General features: G+C 42.7%; 1 protein-coding gene across 3 annotated transcripts in view; it reads left to right on the top strand.

The window, feature by feature from the left end:
* Positions 1-20,833, top strand: part of RNASEH2B (ribonuclease H2 subunit B) — a 376,916-nt gene that overhangs the window by 204,309 nt on the left and 151,774 nt on the right. For all 3 annotated transcript variants that reach the window (XM_069639895.1, XM_069639894.1, XM_069639896.1), the window contains exon 3: positions 10,228-10,335. In XM_069639895.1, the coding sequence (XP_069495996.1) occupies positions 10,228-10,335 (108 nt within the window). The remainder of the gene's footprint in view (positions 1-10,227; positions 10,336-20,833) is intronic.

Raw genomic sequence — 20,833 nt, 5'->3', positions numbered from 1 at the left:
AATTACCTCTCGATTCAGCAGAACCACACCGTCCAGTATACAAATGGCTGTGCACATCAATGTGTGCCATTCCAAATAAAGCTTTCAAATCTTTACGTGTGTTCCTCAATCAATACGTAAAAGGTAAAGACAAAGGTAAGATCAAAATGCTGCAAAATATGGATATTTGTGTAGTGCGAAAACACACAGGACTAAAAGGACATTAACTAGCCTGCAATTCTGGGCCTATTTGCAAAAGTACCTTCCATGATATCAAAAGAATATCGGTACATCATTCTAAAGTAAGAAATTTAGTGTATAAAATATATTGTGCAAAAAGTCCAGCTTCAGAATTAGGCAACTTAAATACCACTCTTCTGCATGGTACACCCAAATAATTACAAGAAGAAATGGACCGTATTCAGAAAAAGTATTTTGGAAGTGAGAGCCACGTAGAAAATGCAACAGGTTTAGAGCATAATAGCGCCAATTCTGCACTTAGTATTTCTTTTTTGTATGAGTGTAATAGAAGGTTGCTAACATTTAAAAGGTCTTCGGCGGAAGTACCAAACCATGTGTGTGTATGTTGCCGCATAACGTTTTACAAAAGGAACTCCAAACCTGTGGGCATAGCATACAAAATAGAAAACAATGAAGACTCTAAATGGCTTTGTACCTTTTAGCTGAAAGCAAATATGAAGTAACTGAGCGTGTAATATGTTGCACTTACTGTACTGCAAAATTAGACAACAACCACACTCCTTCACGTGCAATTACAAATAATTTGGAATTGTTTCCATTACCAAAAATCCTGCAACAGGTCATTTTGTATGAGAGCATAATAATTCAAACAGTTCACCCATTTCAAGCAATTATTCGCCTTCATCCAAAAACACCAAATTTACCTCCCACTGAATAGGTGAAAGGCATTTGTGGCAAAGTTGTGTACTTGCCATTAGATCTAACGGAAAATGTGCACACTCTAGGAGTGGAACGTTCAATAGAGCATTCTTTAATAGTCTTGGTAAATGGAGTACCAACAAAGGACAGAAAAATTTGGCAACAATTAGTAGACTTACACAAAGTTACACAAGCATTGCAATATCTGAAAGACAACAGTGAGTACTACAAGGAAATAAATATTGATGAAAGCTTAGACAAAACAACAAAAATAATTCAAGAGCCATCAGAAACTGGACAATTCGAACTTCTGGATCCAGCTACAGTATCCACTCTCTTGGACCATTACACAATTCATCCATTGCATTCCAATGAAAGTATAGATGATGCACTAGAAACTTACCAAATGCGACAAACCAAAGGGTCACCAATGAGTATTTGGGAAAAAAGTATAGAAGCATGTGCTTTTCCACTGCTATTTCCTACTGGCAAAGGTGGGGGGTACGATGATAGACCCACTCAGATTGGGGCATCAGAATACCGCTCATTAAGAATGTATTCCCAAGATCCCAGATTTAGACAAAATGTGTAATACATATCCCACCTACTCTACGAAAGTGAATTAGCAACACTGTTATGGAGTTCCACACATTCTTAAATCTGTAACGCACTTTCAAAATATGTCAGCTACGCTGTTAATACAAAAAGTACAAGAAAAAGATAAGGTTTTACAATCAAGTATAACACATTTGTTTGCAAACATGCGCGGTACAAAGGAATACTGGTTTAGACGGCACAGAGACATGTGTTGCATGATCAGAAACCTTGGACCACCAACTTGGTTTGTTATGCTAAGTTGTGCAGAATATGCATGGGAAGATTTGCATGAGTTTCTACGTATAGCAAACACTAACAAAAACAACATAGATATATTAACACCTGGAGAACTTTGCTCTCTAGATCCAGTTAAAGTCTCAAGATATTTCCATCATCGTTTCATTGCAATGCTAGACTTTATTTGCAATAAAAGTGTTCCTCCCCAGTGCAACACGTCTTTTGGAGAAAAGAATATCAAGCGAGAGGCACGCCACATATTCACATGCTGTTATGGATCAAAGGTGCTCCAAAATTTGGGCACGACAGTGATGGCACTGTTTTGCAGTTTATTCAAAAATGTCACATGTGAAATCCCTTCACAACAGAGTCATAGTGAGCTGCATGGGCAGAGTTTACAATTTCAAAGACACAAATGTGGCAAATATTGTCGCCGTAAATACAAAAACAAAGATAAATACTACACCAAATGCCGCTTTGATTTCCCCAGACCAGTTACAGAAACAGGTGAAGTAAACAACTTCATGTCTTCAGTTTGACATAGTGTTAAAGGTAAATCACCTAAAAACACGTATTGCATAAAAAGAAGGGAAGAATCCAAATAGATCAATGATTATAATGCAATCATTGCACTATTATGGAATGCAAACATAGATGTGCAGTACATTGCAGACGATCCAACTGCTGTTGTACGATATGTTACAGCCTACTTGACAAAAGCAGAAAAAACAGAGCTTCAAGAACTCTGGGATGACCTAGCATCAGACAAAACATTATCACAGAAATTGTACAGCCTAGGCATAAAAATGCTCTCTTAGAGAATGTGGGGCCTATGAAGCAGCAGATCGTTTAACCGGCACTGCTTTGTACGGAGAATCAGACAACATAGTATGGCTCAGTCTTGGTCCTGCAAATGTAGAAAGAGTGCTAAAATCATATGAGGACAGACATAGAAACTATTGCCAGAAATGATCCCAACAGCCAAGACATTCTGAAAAACCGTTTACTGGACACATACTATCCGAACAGGAGTAGCACTCTGGAAAGCATGTGTCTGTATGACATAGCTCAAAACTTTGCATACAAAAATAATGTAAAACCCGATGAAAGTAAACTTAGATATAGATTGACTGATTGTGAAGGGAGCTTAGTGAAACTTAACAAACGAAGCTTAATCATGTGAAGTTGTCATTAAAAACTCCTCAACAGAAAGAACTATATTACATGTCTTTTGCAACTTTTTAAACCATGGAGAAAAGAGGAAGAAATACTAGGTAATTATGACTGCTATGAAGATGCTTTCAAAGCAAATGAAAGCACTATCACCGATGTTAACTTTACGTAGTACAAAACAATGTTACACAATGAGCAGCAACAAGAAGAAATTCAGGCCCAACTAGATAAACTCTTCCAACAGTAGTCAACCTTCTGCAACAGGAAGTCATGAGCCATTGGGACAGCCACTGATAGCAAATGAGGCTGAAGTTGCTATGGCAGAAGCCGAAAACGCCATGTATCAGTATCAACAAGATGCAGAGGACTTAACTGTGCAACAAGGAAAACTTAACAACGATCAGCGCACCATTTTTGAAGAGGTAACAAAACAAATTGTGCATGGCGTACAGCACCAAAATAAAGAATGTACCTGCCAAAATTACAAACCTATACTGCTGTATGTCAGTGGTGAAGCTGGATCAGGGAAAACATTCTTAATCAAAATTATTAGCAAATTTCTGCAGCAAATGACAAACCACAAGCTGTCAGCTGTTGTAACAGCCCACACAGGTTTAGCTGCCTGCAACATAGGTGATGTGACTTTACACGCCTGCAACATAGGTGATGTGACTTTACACCGATTAGTACTGCTTCCAGTAGAGCATCAAAATAAATTAGACTACTACAAACTTTCTGCAGAAGCTGCAATGGAATTATGCAGAGTATTGAAGTAAATGAAAATGCTACTAGTAGATGAAGTCCGCATGGTCACCAATCTAATGTTGGCTTTGATTCATCTCATTTGCAAGAAGTACTTAAGTAATAAGGAAGAACTATTTGCTGGGAAACACATTATCATTTTCTGAGATCTTCTACAATTGACACCAGTAAAAGGTGAACCGATTTTTAAAACCTTAGGCCACAAACTCTGCCGGAAAACTCTTGGTAGCATAGGTAATGTTAACCAGTAACATAGGTAATTTTAACCTTTGGCAACCTTTGCAATACAGAGAATTAACTGAGAACATGTGGCAATCTGCAGATCTCACTTATGCCAACATCTTAAAAAGTATTAGGGTTGGTGTATTAGCGCAAGAAGCACAAGCTGTATTGAAAAAGCGGCATATAAATGCACTTTATGGCGATAATGCATGCACAACTGATGTTATGGAACAAATGGCGCACAAAAATGTCAATTGTATGGCCTTAATGCCAACTCTTGCAAGCTGTTTCAAATTCAATGAAACAATGCTAAAGAAAGAAAGGCAAGCAATAGTAGAAATTAGCGCCACAGACAAACTAGACTTACATGGTTTGACAGTACCCATGTGTGAGCAAGTCACAACAAGACTAAATAGTTTAGAACATTCAATCTCCAACACAGCTGGGTTGGAAAAAGTATTGAAATTATCATTAAATTGTAGAGTAAGGCTTAAACGTAACCTTGACATAGAGCAAGGGCTAGTTAATGGAGCACTGGGCACAGTTGTTGGCTTTCAATCATACCCACGTGATAACATTCAGTTTGTAAACATTCGCTTTGGTAAAGTTTCAGAAGTAAAAAGGATAGGGCGCTCAATGGCTCGGTTCCTTCTCTTCAAAGAAATGTATGTACGTAGAGAACAATTTTCTCTAACTCTTGCATATGCAGTTACCATTCATGAATCCCAAGATCTGACCCTAGATAAAGCATTGATAGATATAGGAAAGACAGTGTTTAAGGAAGGCATGAGCTACGTAGCATTATCACGCTTACGTACACTTGATGGTCTTTTGTTAATAAACTTTGATTCAAGTAAAGTGAAAGCTGATATTCCTTGCATTCTAGAATACAATAGATTGCGTTCACTGTACACCCCTCATCTGAAACAATACCCTGTTCCAGATAAAGTGAAACGTGGTAAAAGAAAAGTAAACGAAACAGAAATGCAACAGGAAATTCTGGAGAAAAAAAATAAAGTGTCATCAATTGCCACAAACATACAACAACCTATTGGGGAATGTAAACCAGGCACGTCGGCAAACAAACAAAAACCGAACAATGCACTCAGGTACAGAACTTGCTGGCCCATTCAAGTTTGCAAATGAAAGTGGGGTAAGTTGCTATGCAAATGTAGCAATGAATATTCTTTTTCAATTGCCACCAATTGTTAACAATATTTACCTGCACAGCACAGACCAATTGTGTTTGCAAATGTTAGTACTGCATAGAAATGCAAAAACCAATCCTGAATGAAATCTTCTAAATTTCGTACATGTGGAAACATATATGCACTCTCTGTAACAAAGTGATACAGGAAGAAATGCCAAATGAGCGTTTTGTGTATATTTCCATACAATATTGTGAGAGCATTCCTTTTCAGCAACTTGTACAAAATGCAAACCATGGCAGATTATGTAGTATTTGCAATTCAGACAATCGCTCTACCTTAATGATACAATCACATCGTGCCTACATAATACTATGCGTCTACGTTATAATGCAGATGGCACCAAAAACAACTGCAAACTAACTGGATTTACACACGGTCAAGTGTCACTTGGAAATAAAACCTTTACAACAGTAGGAACAATCTACGATGCAGCAGCTACAACCAATGCAGGTCACTACACTGCATACATTAAAAAGAATTGTGGATGGTTTGAATGTAATGATATCACCATTACTCTAAAGCAGAGGTTGCCAGCTAACCTAACGTATTTAATCTTCTTGAAGCCAAAATTTACAAAATAATGTGCACTTCAAAATTGTGAACAAAGTAAGTGAAAGACTACAAACAGAATACACCCACAGGTATCTAACTACCCAACAGGATGGAAGAATGACACAAATAAATGATTATCACAGATCGTTGGAACCAAATTTACAGGTAGAATATGCCTATAGGTATCCAAGTGTTAAAAATCGGCAGGAAGGCAACAAAGGAAACATTAATGGGAAAGATGAAGGAAACTGGATGTAACAACGACACAAATGAATGAGTATCAAACATTTGTAGGAACAAATGCACAGTTTGAATATGCCTACAGGTATCTAACTGTTGATAAAAATGGGCAGGAAGGCAACTAACATATAATTGATCAGAAAAATGAGGAAAACACTGAAAGGAAAAAATGTACTTAGATGCATAAGAAATGAATGTTTTTTTCATCTGACAAGGATTTTTTTCCCCAGACCCAAGGATTAGATAAGCAAAAACAGAAACTGAGCGCAATGCACAGTACACTGGTTTGTAAAGTAAAAATGAGGGTCTAAAAAAAATAAATAAATGTCTATTAAGCAATGTGATAAATGTGGAAAATCTGCAAACATTAACACACCTTTTTCTTTCATCACAGAAGTGGAAAAAGTGATACTTCCGCCAAGTACGAAAAAGCAAACATAAAACAAGTTTCTGGATTGTGAACAAAGTAAGGAGTGAGTATATTGCCAGGCATTTTCTACACATGGGAATGTACTCGCCTAATGTGTGGTAGTAATATGCTGCAGTGCCTGTAGGCTGGCCTTTCGTCTGCTGTGAGTAACCTACCACCTACACCTTACAAACAAGTTGCAAGGCGTACAGGTCCTATCCACAACCATCACTGCATATGTGAAACATGGTCCTTGTAAATTAGCTGCTTATAAAGTTACTTTTCGGACCATCGTCTGCAGCCATGAAGTGAAGAAACTAGGGCAAAAGAACGAGCCGAATCCACCACACCCATATTAACTTGTAACTCCACTGCTTATGACTTCTGTATTGCATGCATGGGCTTTAGCCATGCACCCAGACTGCAGGGTCTCCCCACCACCACAGCGATGTGTGATAGTGGGGGGTTATTCTATAGGTGTGTTATCCTGCCGTACCTCTGCCCAGAGGCTTCCCTCCTATGTGTATGTCTGTAGATCTTACATGGGATGGGTGTGCAGTGTCTTCCAAGTGTAGTACTTACCACTTTCTTGTTGGGGGCATGGCCTTCTGCCATGGACCCAACACTGCACGCACTCCCCACAACTTGCCAATGAAAATGCAACACAAGGGGTGTATGCATGGTTGGCACATGCGGCGGTGGTTGTGGCCAGGGCCTAGAGTCTTGGAAGTAAGGCCTTTGGCCGACGGCCATGCATCCAAGACTATAGGCCCTGGCCAAAACCACCGTAGCATGTGCCAACCATGGCAGCGTACTAATGAATATACTAATACCCATTGGAAACAGTAATGCACGTGTCCCTACAAATCTAACAACTCCCCCAGGCACTACACGGGCTGAAATACGAGCCCTATTGGACCCCTCATTTTCTGTGCGTACAAGGAGGCCACAGATCATACGTCGTAAAGTATGTAGAACTGTATTATTTGTTGCATGGCCTTCTGCCTTGCACCCAAGAGAGCAGGATGTTCCCACAACCACTGCATGGCCTTTGGCCATGCACCCAACACTGCACCCACTCTCCACAACTTGCCAATGAAAATGCAACACAAGGGGTGTATGCATGGTTGGTACATGCGGTGGTTGTGGCCAGGGCCTAGAGTCTTGGAAGTAAGGTCTTCGGCCGACGGCCATGCATCCAAGACTCTAGGCCCTGGCCACAACCACCGTAGCATGTGCCAACCATGGCAGCGTACTAATGAATATAATAAAAGGCATTGGAAACAGTACTGTATTCCCAGCATGTAGGCAACTTCAATGTTCCCTACCATCAGACGTGTCTGTACAAATGTAACAACTCCCCCCTGCAATACATGGCCTCAAATACTGCCCTTATTGCACCCTTCCTTTTCTGTGCGAACAAGGAGGCCATAGAACATACGTCATTAAGTAGATGTAAGTGTACTGTGCGTACAAGATGTCCATATACTTTAGATCATGACGGCCGACCCCCCCCCCCCCCCAAACAAGTGCATTAATCACGCATATGTGAAGAATGTAGCCCCTGGCCACCACCACCGTAGCATGTGCCACCCATTGCGGCATACTAATGATTGTAATAATAGGCATTATGAAAACTAATACGGACACGCCATGTTGTCAATTTCAATGTTGCCTACCTATACCCGTGTGCTTTCAAGAGTTACACATTCCCTAACCACTACATGCAGTCAAATGTTACAAAATTCCTGCCCACTATATGGACTGAAGTGCTATCGTTATTATCCCCCCCCATTTACTGTAAGTACAAGGTGTCCATAGAAATTACATCATGACAGCCTAGGAACAAATGCATAGATCACCCATTTCTTACTGTGTGAACCTTTCCCAATGCTCTGTGCCAGAGCAAAATAGGGTAATGGAAAAAGCATGTATTCGCTGTTTATTACTCTGCTTTCCGCGGATCCAAGATGTCGGGCACATCCAAACCATCTGACGCAGAAGACGTCTCGCAGCAGCCATAGGACAGAGATGTCGCGTGTACGCGGTCATGATGGTAGCCCCTTCGGTTTCTTGTTCGTCGACCGAACAGGGAAGTGTGACCGCGGAGCGGACATAGAAATTACTAATTATTTCTGACCTACTTTTTCATAATTATAAATGAACGTCCTGCATGTATGCTGACAAAATTTACAAAAGCATGCTTTCTGGACCAAGCCCCTGTACCTGCCGCAGATTTTGTCAAAATCCATCCATCGGTTTCACCTGTAGCCCTGTGCAAAGTTTTTCCCCCATTCAGTCTATGGGGAAAAAAGACGTTTTGGGACCCCCCCCCCCCACATAACTCCCCTCCACCTGGATGATTTCTCACCAAACTGTTCAGAGTGGGCCATATACTTTTTTTTGCAAAGTTTGGTGAGGATTCGTCCACAGGGAGCGGAGTTATAAACCGCCCAAAAAGTGCTCTTCGTATGGAAACAGCAACTTAACCATAACTACATGGCCACTACCGTGAAACAACTAGTTATGTCCTGAAGAAGGCTGTGATTGGCAGGAGCACCATCTGATGCTCCGTTTCGACTTTTGAGAAGTATTTAAGACTCAGCAATCAAGGGGCAGGTCAAGAAAAAAGGATTAGCAAGAGTTTAGGTGTCCCCTGACTTGCTAGGGCTTTCTTTGCACTTTACACATACATGTTGGTTCAATTTTTCTCTGGGATTTCTTTTAATTAGTATGGTTTTTGTGTCTGTTAAATTGAGTATATTTTTACCTATGCAATATGTCTAACTGTCCATGTACTGTCTGTTGAAATATGTACAGCACGTTCAGCAAAGTTTTAAACTTTTGATATATGCATGAAATAATGTATTTTTGCTAAAGCTGAGTGGGTAGGTAATATTGGGTGGTGATTGTGTGACATGGAGGCCTTCATCACTTTTCTGTTATACTTGTACATGTGTGCTAAAGTATTTTTACTTGCCTTGAAATATCTAAAGTGTGCCCTAGTGTAGTCCCGGAATTATTTGTATTACTTAGCTGTGTGGGTCTTTTCCTAACCTCTTCTGCTAATTGTTAACTGTACTACACAACGGTGCACCCTTCCTTCTTAGTTCAGCCTTGCTGCTTGGTCAGGGCTACTTAAGAGAGTGGCTTTGCTCAACTGGGGCTGTGAGTAACCTTGCTAGCTCTACACGGGTCTTTCCAGGTCCTACCCCAGTTAGTGACTTTGAAAAACGCTCCGAACAATGTGACAACTGTGCATAACCGAAACTGACAATTATCTGCTAAGCGGGCATAATGCCTTTTTGATAGCTGGGAGTGTGTATGTATAATATTAACTAGTAATGCTGTACTATGTGGATTTGCTGGAAACTGGCAATGATGTGCCAAGTATTTGTTTATTTTATTGTTTGAAGCACGGACCTACTATGAGAGCAGCAGAGCGCTGTACAGAGTGTGGGTAGCCGGCATTTGGGCTGGCATCTTTTAACAGCGCAGTACTGTGAGGTTTGCATCGGTATGTGCATCGACTATAACTATATATAGTGTAAACTGGCAATGATGTGCTTGCTTGGTTTGAATATACATGTATAACAAAGAATTGTGCACGTTCAGCAAAATATTTAGCTTCTTATGGTGGCATTGATGCTTTGATTTATATGTTGCGATCCCTCATTGACAATAGTTGTTGTTTTTTAAACAGTAGTGTAATAATTTGTAACTACTTGAATATACGGTGTTCACATTTGCATTAATTAAAACGTTTTTGTTTTAAATAAACACCTATTAATAGTTTGAGATTTATTTATCTTTTTAATCAAGGTTCTCTTTTCTATCACTGATCATAATGCTGGTTCCTAACTGCAGTGACTCCATTTACTTATAAATGGAGATGTCCAGAAACCTCTTTTCTTTGGAACTCTAACACCGTGTTTTTTTGGACAGGCGATGGTGCACTCTTCTTATTCGCCGACTGTGGACAGAAGCTGTTGGAAGTCAAAGCCTTCCATGAAGAATATCATTCCTGGTTCATTGGTCAGACAGTTCAGCATGGTGAGCACAAATTGTTCTGCTGCCCAACAAATGAGCCCTGAAATGGAGCTGACTGCAGAGGCAATGCTGGCACATATGGGCAAGAGTCAATTGAGCTTTGATCTTAGTGATGGAGAAAAATTGTGCAGCAGGTTGTAAAGTTTGCATACATGATTTTTGTGATAGTTTAAATAGGTTTAATTTTGACATCTGCATATCTCGTGCTACACCGTAGCTTAGTCATGGGCATGTGAATAGTTTGGAGTGTTTGACTTACGCTGTTTCTGATGTGGTTTTTGAAAAGGTTGTTCTGACGTGCATTTAGGGCGCTAGAGCTAATCGGACACTGCAAGGTGTAGCACAGCAGTTCCCAGGTCATCTCATATTGCAAACACATTGTTTTCCATCCTAAAAACCCCTTCAGTAGTCCTAAACCTTGTTCATTCACCTCTACTTTACCTTTCCTTGTTCAGGGTTTAGATAAATAACCGGCACCATCACAAGTTCCTGCAAATCGGCCACTCCCGGCTAAAGTATATTTTTGTGTGGACGTGTTTAGCGCAATAGCCTGACCGCATCCGAGATACTTTTTTTCACATCTGCCCATTGCTGTATCCCTGTGGTGGCTGGTGAAATCTTTAAGTGGTGGGGTGTAAAAGACGGGTGGATACCCCCTGTGTAAGCAGGAGGACACCCACAAATGGAAAAGTCCAAAGAATTTGACAATCACGGTTTTATTTACAAAATCCATATAAGACGGGGCCAGCACTAAAATTAAGGAAATCTGCAACTCTCTAATGGCTCCAGGCTTGACAGTAGTTAACATCACAATTGACATGTCATCATATTCATAATTCCAGAAACCTAAGGTGGGAAGGGATTGGTTAAGGGGATCAAGTAGATATACATTCCATAGTGGTAGGTCCGCTCATTGGCTGCACTCTATCTGGTGGCCCCGCCTGAGACCACATGCTAAACTTATACAGGTGAAAACATGTTGTCATAATACAAAACTATTGGCCATTGCAACATTTTATAGATGTGTGTTAAAGGTGGTTAAGGATTGGTCAGTGGTGTCTTTCTCAACCTTGGTCGTTTGCAATGTTACCAGCACATGAGCACAATAGGGGTGTGAGAACGGCACCAACGTGCTACTTTTCCCAATAGGTTTACCATTTCTGATTCTCTAGGCCACAAGCCGGGATGTTTTTTAGCTTTTAGCCATCTTGTATCTTTTGTCCCGAGAACTAGATGTGAACGAAGGCCTCAGCCTGTCTGCCCCTGAAACTAATGAACAGGCATTATCTTCTAATTACAGGCCACGTGTGAGGAGACCACATTGTTAATTATTCTGCTCGGCATTTACCAGGATTGTAGCCCTCATTAATGCAAATGTCGTTACCCTTCCTAGAGACTTGTTTGAACTACCTTTGTCACAATGTTAAGCCTTGGGTAATGGGAATCTGACCTTCCAGCATTGCTTGTTCTTTGCTTAATCTAAGAGAAATGTGTCTCATGTCTGGGAACTGTTATTGTCTGTTCACTTGGGTACCGATCCAACACTTCCCTGTGCATGTTAACCTTGGCACAGGCTGTACGATTGTCGGAGCTGCTCAGGTCTGAATTGTCTGCCACCCCAGCGTACCAGGTCCCTCTGCAGCTTCAAAGCTTCTGTCTCCCATTCCTCGAACGTGGCTGCACCAACCATCCTTTTTTTTTTTTTCTTTAACATGACCACTCGTTCTGACACCATTTCTTAAGCAAGCTTTGTGTATTCTTTGCGTCTTGCGTTTCAGTGTATGTGTGGAGCATGTGTATTCTAACCTATGGATGAAAGCGTGTACTTCATGTCCAAGTGCAATTTGACCTATTGTTCGTGTAGCTTCATGGTGGATGCGGATCTGCTTCGTGTGTAATGCACCTAGGTGCGTCACTTTCAGTAGTGACGGCATCTGTGTCTTTGGTTACAACATGTTCATGTCCTCCATAGTTTGCAAATGTATCTCTTCGATTGATCCAGGGTAAAGTCGATGGGGCTTCCTCAGTGAGTAGCGTCTCTCATTTCCACGATATGGCGTTGGAGAGGACGCGGTTGACATAAGTGATGTACACCGTCCATTTCTATAGCATCGGGACAGGGGAGGTGCAGACGTAATGAATGACGCATTCTTTTGCCTCTCAACGGGGACATGAATATTTGCCCCAAACATGCCCTAGTGACGGGGCCTGAACCAATTGAGGGGTTTATTGGGTTTCTCCCCCCTCCCGAGAACAATTTTTCAATCCTGGGTTAAAATAGTACATTTTACAGCACATTATTTAGAAAAATTGGGTAAAAAGCCAAACAGTTTGCAATTTGTTTTGTAGGGTAACTCATGAAAAAAAGGAGCATTTCGCCAACACATTTTCATGATGCCTTTGCCAACAATATATGCCAGTATAAAACATTTTTACACTTCCTGTGCACCTATACTTCCATGCTGGCTACACTAATATATGGCAGTTTTCCCATATATGAACATACTTCTGTTTGCTTTGCACATAATGCTAGTAATGGTACTGTAGGAAAACCTATCCATTCTTGTTCTGCCAATATATGGCTGTGTCCCCAAGTAAGATGTATATTAACTATAGGTTTGGGGGAATATCAATGGGTGCAACAATTGAACCATCGTATGCCAACACCTACATGTATCATTTGGAAAAACATCATGTGCTGAATCACCCAGTCTGGTACAAGTAGATCAAATACTGGGGTTGCTGTATAGACATTGATTTTGCAATATGGAGAGGCGATATAGAAGAATTGGAGCTGGTCCTGACATATCTTAATGAAGTGGACAGTAGGATACGATTCACATCAGCTGAACTTGGAATTCAAAAGGTGCACTATTTAGATATAACTGTAAAATTGACATTGTAAGGATTAACAGATTTATACATGGAACCTACTGATCAGAACAATTTTTTGCACCGATTGAGCTTCCCTCCACCTAGCACTCTGAAAGATTTACCTTTTTATAGTCGGCTTTTACGAGTTAACGAGTAGTCCAGGACCCAGAGGAATGCTCCAAACAACTAGGTGAGGTTGCAACAAGGTTTTTAGATTGTGTTATCCTCTTGATCAGATTGGCAAAGATAGAGACACAACCAAGGCAAGACCTTTTAAACAAAGTTGAGAACAAAACTAAACCCAAGACCTCATTTATGTATCTAAGTTTTCGCTATATAGTCCCAAAATCTAGGAGATCATGACATAGTCCCAAAATCAAGAAACATTGGACTATAGTCACACAAGATGAACAATTGGGATGCCTTTTCAAATATAATCCTCCATTTGCATAGTAGGAGTAAAAATCTTAAAAGATTTTGTAGTTCACAATGATACAGTAAGAGAAAACTGGTACATTTCCATACTTAAATTGTGTGAATTGCCATTTTGTAACAAAAGGTAACCAGGTATACCATCCAAACATAGGATACCCCGTTACACTACATTGCCATGCCCAAGCTGGATGCCTCCAACTTTTTTTTTAAAATCGGTTTTATCGTTTTCACCTTGCATATATATACAGGGTACTTTTGCACTGCCCATTACAGTGAAACCTAACCACCCACCCCCCTACAATGCCTGAATTGCTAGCACCAATCGTGAGTCCATTCTGACTGTTGCGGAACTGCTCCATGTTGCGATTGTTGGGCGTTATCCTCTCGAGCCAAATCCATACCCCTCAGAGAAAATGTTTGAGTCTGGGCATTCCAGGCTGAGATATCTTCGCCTGCCTCCAAGCAGCTGTTTCTGCTGGGGCCCATATTTTCAAGTCTTGCCACCAGTCTTCTATGCTGGGACCCCTTAAGGATTTCCATGCTATGGCTATTCTGCGCTTGGCCAGTATGTACGCAAAGTCTTTTATCCTATATATGTGTCGTGTGGTTCTATGGTGCGGAAATCGACCCAACAGACAAGCAGCTGGGGGCATCACATTTCTTCTGTAGCCCAACCTTATTCATCCTCGTTTCCACTCCTTTCAAATATTCTTATATGTTAGGACACGCCCAAAACATGTGCAGCATACCAGCCTCTGTAGCTGCACATCTAGGGCAGCATTGCTCAGCGGAGCCTAGGAACCTTTCGATTCTCAATGGGGTCTTGTAAGCCATGTGCGTTACAAAATTGCCCCCCAGCGATAAAGAACCAAGGGATGCTCTCTCGAATAAATGCCTTCACTGGTTACTTTCCGTTGGGGTGTCTGTGTCGAAGGATTCCATGCTGCAGTGCACCAGACTAACTAAGGAACTGCCTGCCAATTTTGACTCCATCAAGCTGGTCTTTAGGGACGCTCATATGGCAAATGAGATTTTGGAAACTTACAATTCCCACAAGCAGACCCGAGGAAGTGCGATTATAGCCATCTCTTCCCCTAACTTTGAGCTTTCGCCCCCCCCCCTTAGGTGTTTGTAACTCTTTCTGGGGCGAACCTCACCCCTTTGGGTCAGAGGATTTACGGGAGGTAAAAGGGGCATGAGGTTGGGGGTTTCTGGACTAGTGAGGAAGATCTGTATGCTAGCACTCAAAGAGGGCACCACCTATTTCATTTTATTATCTTTCTCTATGTGATTGAATTTAATAATGTACTAGAACTGTATTGTTGGGCTGTACTTTGATGGCCTTACAGGCCGCATAAAGTTGTTTGATGATGATGATGATGACAAATAGTTGGATCAATTGTAGTCGTGCATTCCAGGACACTGACTTATGGTATCTCAGCCCATTGTGTTTCTGAAAATGGGGCGCCTAGTTCCTCCTCCCTGTTACGCCTGGCTACCAGATCAGTGGGGGGACCCAGGTTAACAGCAAGTCATATATCCTAGAGATTGTGTGTCCCCCTTCCGAAATGTCATCGAGGATGTCAATTACTGAGTGTTTTTCAAGCACTTCCCCATCTATGTGTGATCTCTTCCCTGATGGTGCGATAAAATAGATACTGGCCTTGTGGTAATCCAGTGCGTTCTACCAACTCCTGGAAGGGCACAAGGCAAGTGTTATGTAGCCGGTCTCCTTTTGTAGCTACCCTGTATCCCTCCCAGATCGTGCGTATACCTAGATGTGCTTGGGAGCCTGCAGGGACCACTGACACTAATGGGATCTGCACCGAGACGGGGTCCCGAAGTCCCATCATACGTGAACACCCAGCTACACTTGAGTGTGAGCGTTGGCATTCGCGGGGTCATTTGATCCACATGATTTCTTTAAAGAAGTGCTGTACGGCCGGTTGCAGTAACTTAGTATTTGCGGTAAGGGCATCCGCCAGCCAGTCCACTACGAATTGCAGTTGCCCTGCCCCATAGTATAATTCAAAGTGTGGGATCCTAATGCTCCCTTCCTCGTAAGGCCTACGTGGGGAAACTAATGCTAACCTGCTCCAGCCGTTCTGCCACAAGAATCCCCTGCATAAGGTGTCAAGAGTCGTGAAAAAGGCTTTAGGAATATAGTATAAGACATTTACAAAATAGTGTAATAGCCGTGGGAGACCCGCCATTTTCAGTAATGCCGCTCTGCCCATTAGAGAAAGGGGAAGTTTGTTCCAAATCGGGTCATGATAAATATGCACTCCTAAATATCTGAATGAGTCCATGCTCCATTGTAGCGTCAGGACCGGTAGTTCTATAGGCGTCTTTTTAGAGAGGCTTGCTAGTGGGATCAAAGACGATATCGCCACACTGGTTGTGATGCCCGAAGGTTCTGCAAAGAGCGCCAGGACCTCCTAGAATTAGTTTGTTATCCTCCGGTTTTTGAATGTATAACAATGTGTCATTGGCATACATAGAAATAAAGTGCTGTGCACCGTCAATAGTTATACCTGCAGTGATATATTCTGCAATCGGTTCTGTAGCTCAGATGTAAAGCGAGGGGGATAGCGAACAACCTTGCCTGGTGCCCTTCCCGAGCTCCCAAGCTTCTGCGATATATTTACCCATCCTAGCCCGTGCTATTGGTCTGGCGTATATCAGTTTTACCCACCTAATGAACTCATGGCCAAGGCCAAATCTATCCAGTGTAGCGTAAAGCCATTCCCATCTAACCGAGTTGAATGCTTTTATTGCATCAAGCGTGGCAACCGCACATGGGGTCTCCCAATTCGCAGTACTATCTATAACATGATGCAATCATCTCAGGTTTCAGGACATACTCCTGCCTGGTACATACCCCGTCTGATCAGAATGTACAACATATGAATCACCTTCTTTAGCCTGTTGGCCAATAGTGCTGTCACTGTCTTACTGTCCTTGTTGAGCATGGACAGGGGCCGATACGAACCACATTCCAATAGTGATTTATTGGGTTTTAGCAGTGGTATAAATAATGGATTCTCTTAGACTACGCGAAAGGACTCCAGCCTCAAACGCCTCTACGAACACGCCCAGGAGGTGTGGGGCTAAGTACTCTGTGAATTCCTTGTAAAATACACAGGGTAGAACGTCGGAGCCTGGGGTCTTTCCTGTCGGCAAGGACTGTATTATGCCCGTTATTTCCTCTACCATAATGGGGCATCCAAACTCGCCCTCTGTTTGACATTCAGCGTTTGACATTCAGCCGGGGAGGCCGATCACTTCTTCTATTCTCGTTTGTGTGGTCGCAGTCACTTCATGATAAAGAGCCTGGTAGAACTACTGAAAGACAGCACTTATTCCCTCTTGTGTGTAACACGTGATGCGTGTTGTGTGTGAATTGCCTGGATGGGCACCCGTTTCTCTTCCTTAATTTATAGCTATGCCAGCACCCTGCTCGGTTTGTCCCCTTCTGCATGCTGCCATTAAATATATTTCTAGTGATTCTACATTCCTAATCTCTCTCAATGCTCCAGGCATTTCTGCCTCAGCGCCAGTACTTCTGCATCTTCATCCCTGTGGACTGCGTGATTCTTTATCAACCTTTTGAAGTTCCTCTTCCGTGGAGGTCAACTCCTCGTTAATCGTAGCCTGGATGCCGCCTGCTTCAGCAATGGCGACACCCCTAATGACCACTTTGAGGGCATCGCATAAGGTCCCAGCGCTGGGGACACTACCAATGTTATGTGCAAAATAGTCAGTAATACTGTCTCTTAATAGGTTCCAGAAATGGGGCATCATATAAAGATTCAGACCTAAGTCTCCAGGTTGGTATTGGGGACCTGGGGAGTGCATACTGCCATTGCAACAGGAGCGGGGCATGGTCTGACAAAACCCTCCCCTTTTACTCTGCAGTACTAAATTCATGGGATATTTCCTTACCCTAGTGCAGACCGCGTGTGGAGCCGAAGTGTCTGGAGTCCGGGTGGAGCGTCCTCCAGGTGTCTTATCAAATCAGAGGATGCCAGAAGTGTCCGTAGGGACCTCTTAGGGAGGGTTGACTTGTGAAACTTGGTATCTGATATGTCTAACAATGGGTCCATGACACAATTGAAATTCCCCCAGATGATATTACTACTTCTGTAGGAGCTGAGCCTCGAATATAGTGTTTGAAAGAATGCCGCTGTGTTGTGGTTCGGGGCATACGTGTTGACTAGACAAGTGTTAGTGTTTTCTGAGAGCCCCTGCACCAGCACCTTCCTGCCCTCATTATCAGTCTTGGTTTGGTTACTTTAAAGGGCACCGGGGGCGCTATCCAGATTAGAACCCCTCTGGCATTCGCAGAGTACGCGAAGCCGACCTATTGCCCCTTCCATTTCTGTCTGCTGTTAAGTGGGTCTCTTGCAGCAGGGCAATATCTATCTTGCACCTGCGCAAGTACGAATAGACTGTTTCTCTTCACATAAGAGTTCAAACCCCTGACATTCCAGGTAAGCAAGTTCACGTTAGTAGCAATGGATACATACTCAGTATGAACGGGTCCCCCGTCCAGGGCTAATCAACAATCTTGGTCCACAGGCAATTCCATGCGTCCCTGCCGCAGTGTGTTTCAGGCGCTAGTTCGGGCAAAACATAACCCTGCCCCTTAACTTCCCCGACGGTTCCAACTATGAACAATCGCCCAGCATTGCCACTCATGCTCACTTATCCATTTCTCGCAGTCACCCCGGCACATGAACCAAGGGCCTGTGTGCAGCGGGTGGGCACAGTAACAAGTGCCCAAAAAAAAGAACATTGTGAGGGCGGGCTGGCCTCCATGCAGGCTATGCCGCCTTTCAAAATGGCAGTGATCAAGGTAATAGGCGTACCCACCTTTTAAAGGCAAATAGAAACATAAGTGACCATATGCCACCAAACATCAAACCATTAGGACAACAACCTGCTTGTCCTGGGGTCTCTAATCAGACTCGATGGGGATGACCCGGATCCAACAAGGTGTAAGCATCATGCACCTAACTTTAGGCTTTGCCCGCCTTCAGCTCTGTGGATCCCCTTTTTGAAGGTGGCAGATATTCCTCTTCTCTCGTGGGGCCTATTCCCTTTTTGTCCACCCACATTTGCGCCTTTTTCCGGCTGATCAAAGAACAGGGCATGATTATTATGCAGGACTTTCAGCTGTGCGGTGTACATCAGCATGTACTTCAAGCCTGCTCTTCTGAGACGAGCTTTCGCTGCCGAAAAATGTGCTCTGCTTTTCTGTACGAAAAGCATAGTCTCGGTAGATAGCCACGTTTGACGCTCTATGTAGTGTACTTCCGTGCCTGGAGTGGGATAGTATCTTTTCCTGGTATTTATAATTAAGAACTTTTGCAATTATTGGTCCTGGTGTGGCACCTGGCAGTGGTCTTCTGGAGAGGGCTCTATGTGCTCTTTCTATGACAAGGTTCCAGGAACAATTTCCTGCAGGAGCATATTCCCCACGTATGCGGTAGGGTCCCAGCCCTCCTCACCCTTCCGGCAGGCCAACAATACGGATGTTGTTTCTGCAGGCCCTACCTTCTGCGTCCTCTGCCCTGTTTTCAAGAAGCTTCACTTTCTGCTGCAAGATGTGGACGTCTGCATGTGGTACTGGGTCATCGACGCGTGTTCCTTGGTCTGTTGCTCGATGTACGCTCTGCAAATTTCCTTACATCTTGGCCTAACAGGCCCACGTCCACCTTGACTTCTTCTGTGTCCCCAAAGAGGTTTTTAGGTCTGCAATGGCTTGCAAAACCTGGTTGTGCATCTCTGCTAGATTTCTCCCTCTGTCCTGGATCACTGCCATAGTCTCTGTGGATGGCAGCTGTTTATTTTTGGCGTAGCTATCCAGTGTTTGGCTGCTCTTCAACTTGCTGGTCTTAGGAGGTATCCAGTGCATTTAAATAGTGGTGCTATTTAAATGCACAAGACGCTTGTGCTGTCCTTTAGCGCTGATGTGGATGTAGAATTGCGCCCAGTAGCTGGCGGCGTTTAGCGTGCTGTATGCACTTGGTGAATCTGAACTTATTTTTGGCTGGACAGCTCGTCCCCCCATCCCCCCACCCCAGAAGCGGCACTCTAGTGTTGTAATGAAGAAGTTTTACCCTGGCCTTCCCCTGGGCTCAAAAAGGGCTGTACTTTGTCAGTGTGCAGCCACTGGCAATGACGTGTGAAGCATTGGCTTGCAGCAGCAAAATGAAATGCAGAGCAGTAACGTCGCTCTGGGGAAGTTCTAGTAGTCCCTCCTAGGCTGCCCTGGTATCTCTTTAAGGGCTGTTTCTCTGTGCGTCTAGCACTGCGGGGTGGCTCCTCTCCCCGTGTTACCCGTGCTTCGCCTCCTTAACACCCTGGTGCATCAATCGTCCGGTGCCACCTAACAGGACCTCTTCTCCTCATGTTTGGCTTTCAACAATAAAGTTGATATGAAGTACACAAAGTACTCCAACAAATAAATACATATTTACAGAAATATGTTGAACAAAAAGAGAGCGATTGTGGTGTTAGTTTGCCCCACCTTGAATGGAAGACTGCTAATACCGGAATGCAGTTCAGCAGAAGGCTAAAATAAATTGCCTGTGGGTTTTGTAAATGTACTTTCAAGACTGCTAGTCGGAACAAAAATGTGTTGAAGAAAGGTAACCTTGTTTTTGATTGTTTGACAAAGGGATGCTGCATGAAGGATGAGAGGAAACTTTGACTTAAAAAAAAATGCTTTTTGGTGTGTCAAATAAGAGCATATGAATATTAGGGAGACTTTATTTGAAAAAACTGTGGAATACTTTTAACAGTCACGGACAAAGGCATTGATTTAGGTGGCTAACTGGTATCCTATTGTGCATTTAATGCTCGTGTTACAGCAGTTTTTAAAAAAATATTCTTATTTAGCTTTGTAATTCACTGAGTGCTAAACATCTTTTACTAAACTTAAGATCTCATTTGACACCTTTTTTGCAAACTTTCAAACCAAATTGTATGCGTGCTGGAAAATGTACTGTTTTTAATAACAATTGGTACGGCACAGTTGTCAAACCTAGCCCATAATCAAACTTTAAAAAGAGCAAATGATTCCATCTTCCCCAATGGTGGGGCCTAATATTCAGTTCCAAAGCTATTGGATGTTTGAGGCCTCTAATGGAGGCACAACCAGAGACTGTTTGTGCTTGTAGTTCGG

The sequence above is a fragment of the Ambystoma mexicanum genome, chromosome 7q (assembly GCF_040938575.1).
Source record: "Ambystoma mexicanum isolate Mex_15411 chromosome 7q, UKY_AmexF1_1, whole genome shotgun sequence".
Lineage (NCBI taxonomy): Eukaryota > Metazoa > Chordata > Amphibia > Caudata > Ambystomatidae > Ambystoma > Ambystoma mexicanum.
Note: the sequence above shows the minus strand (reverse complement) of the source record. Positions and strands in the feature narration are given on the sequence as shown.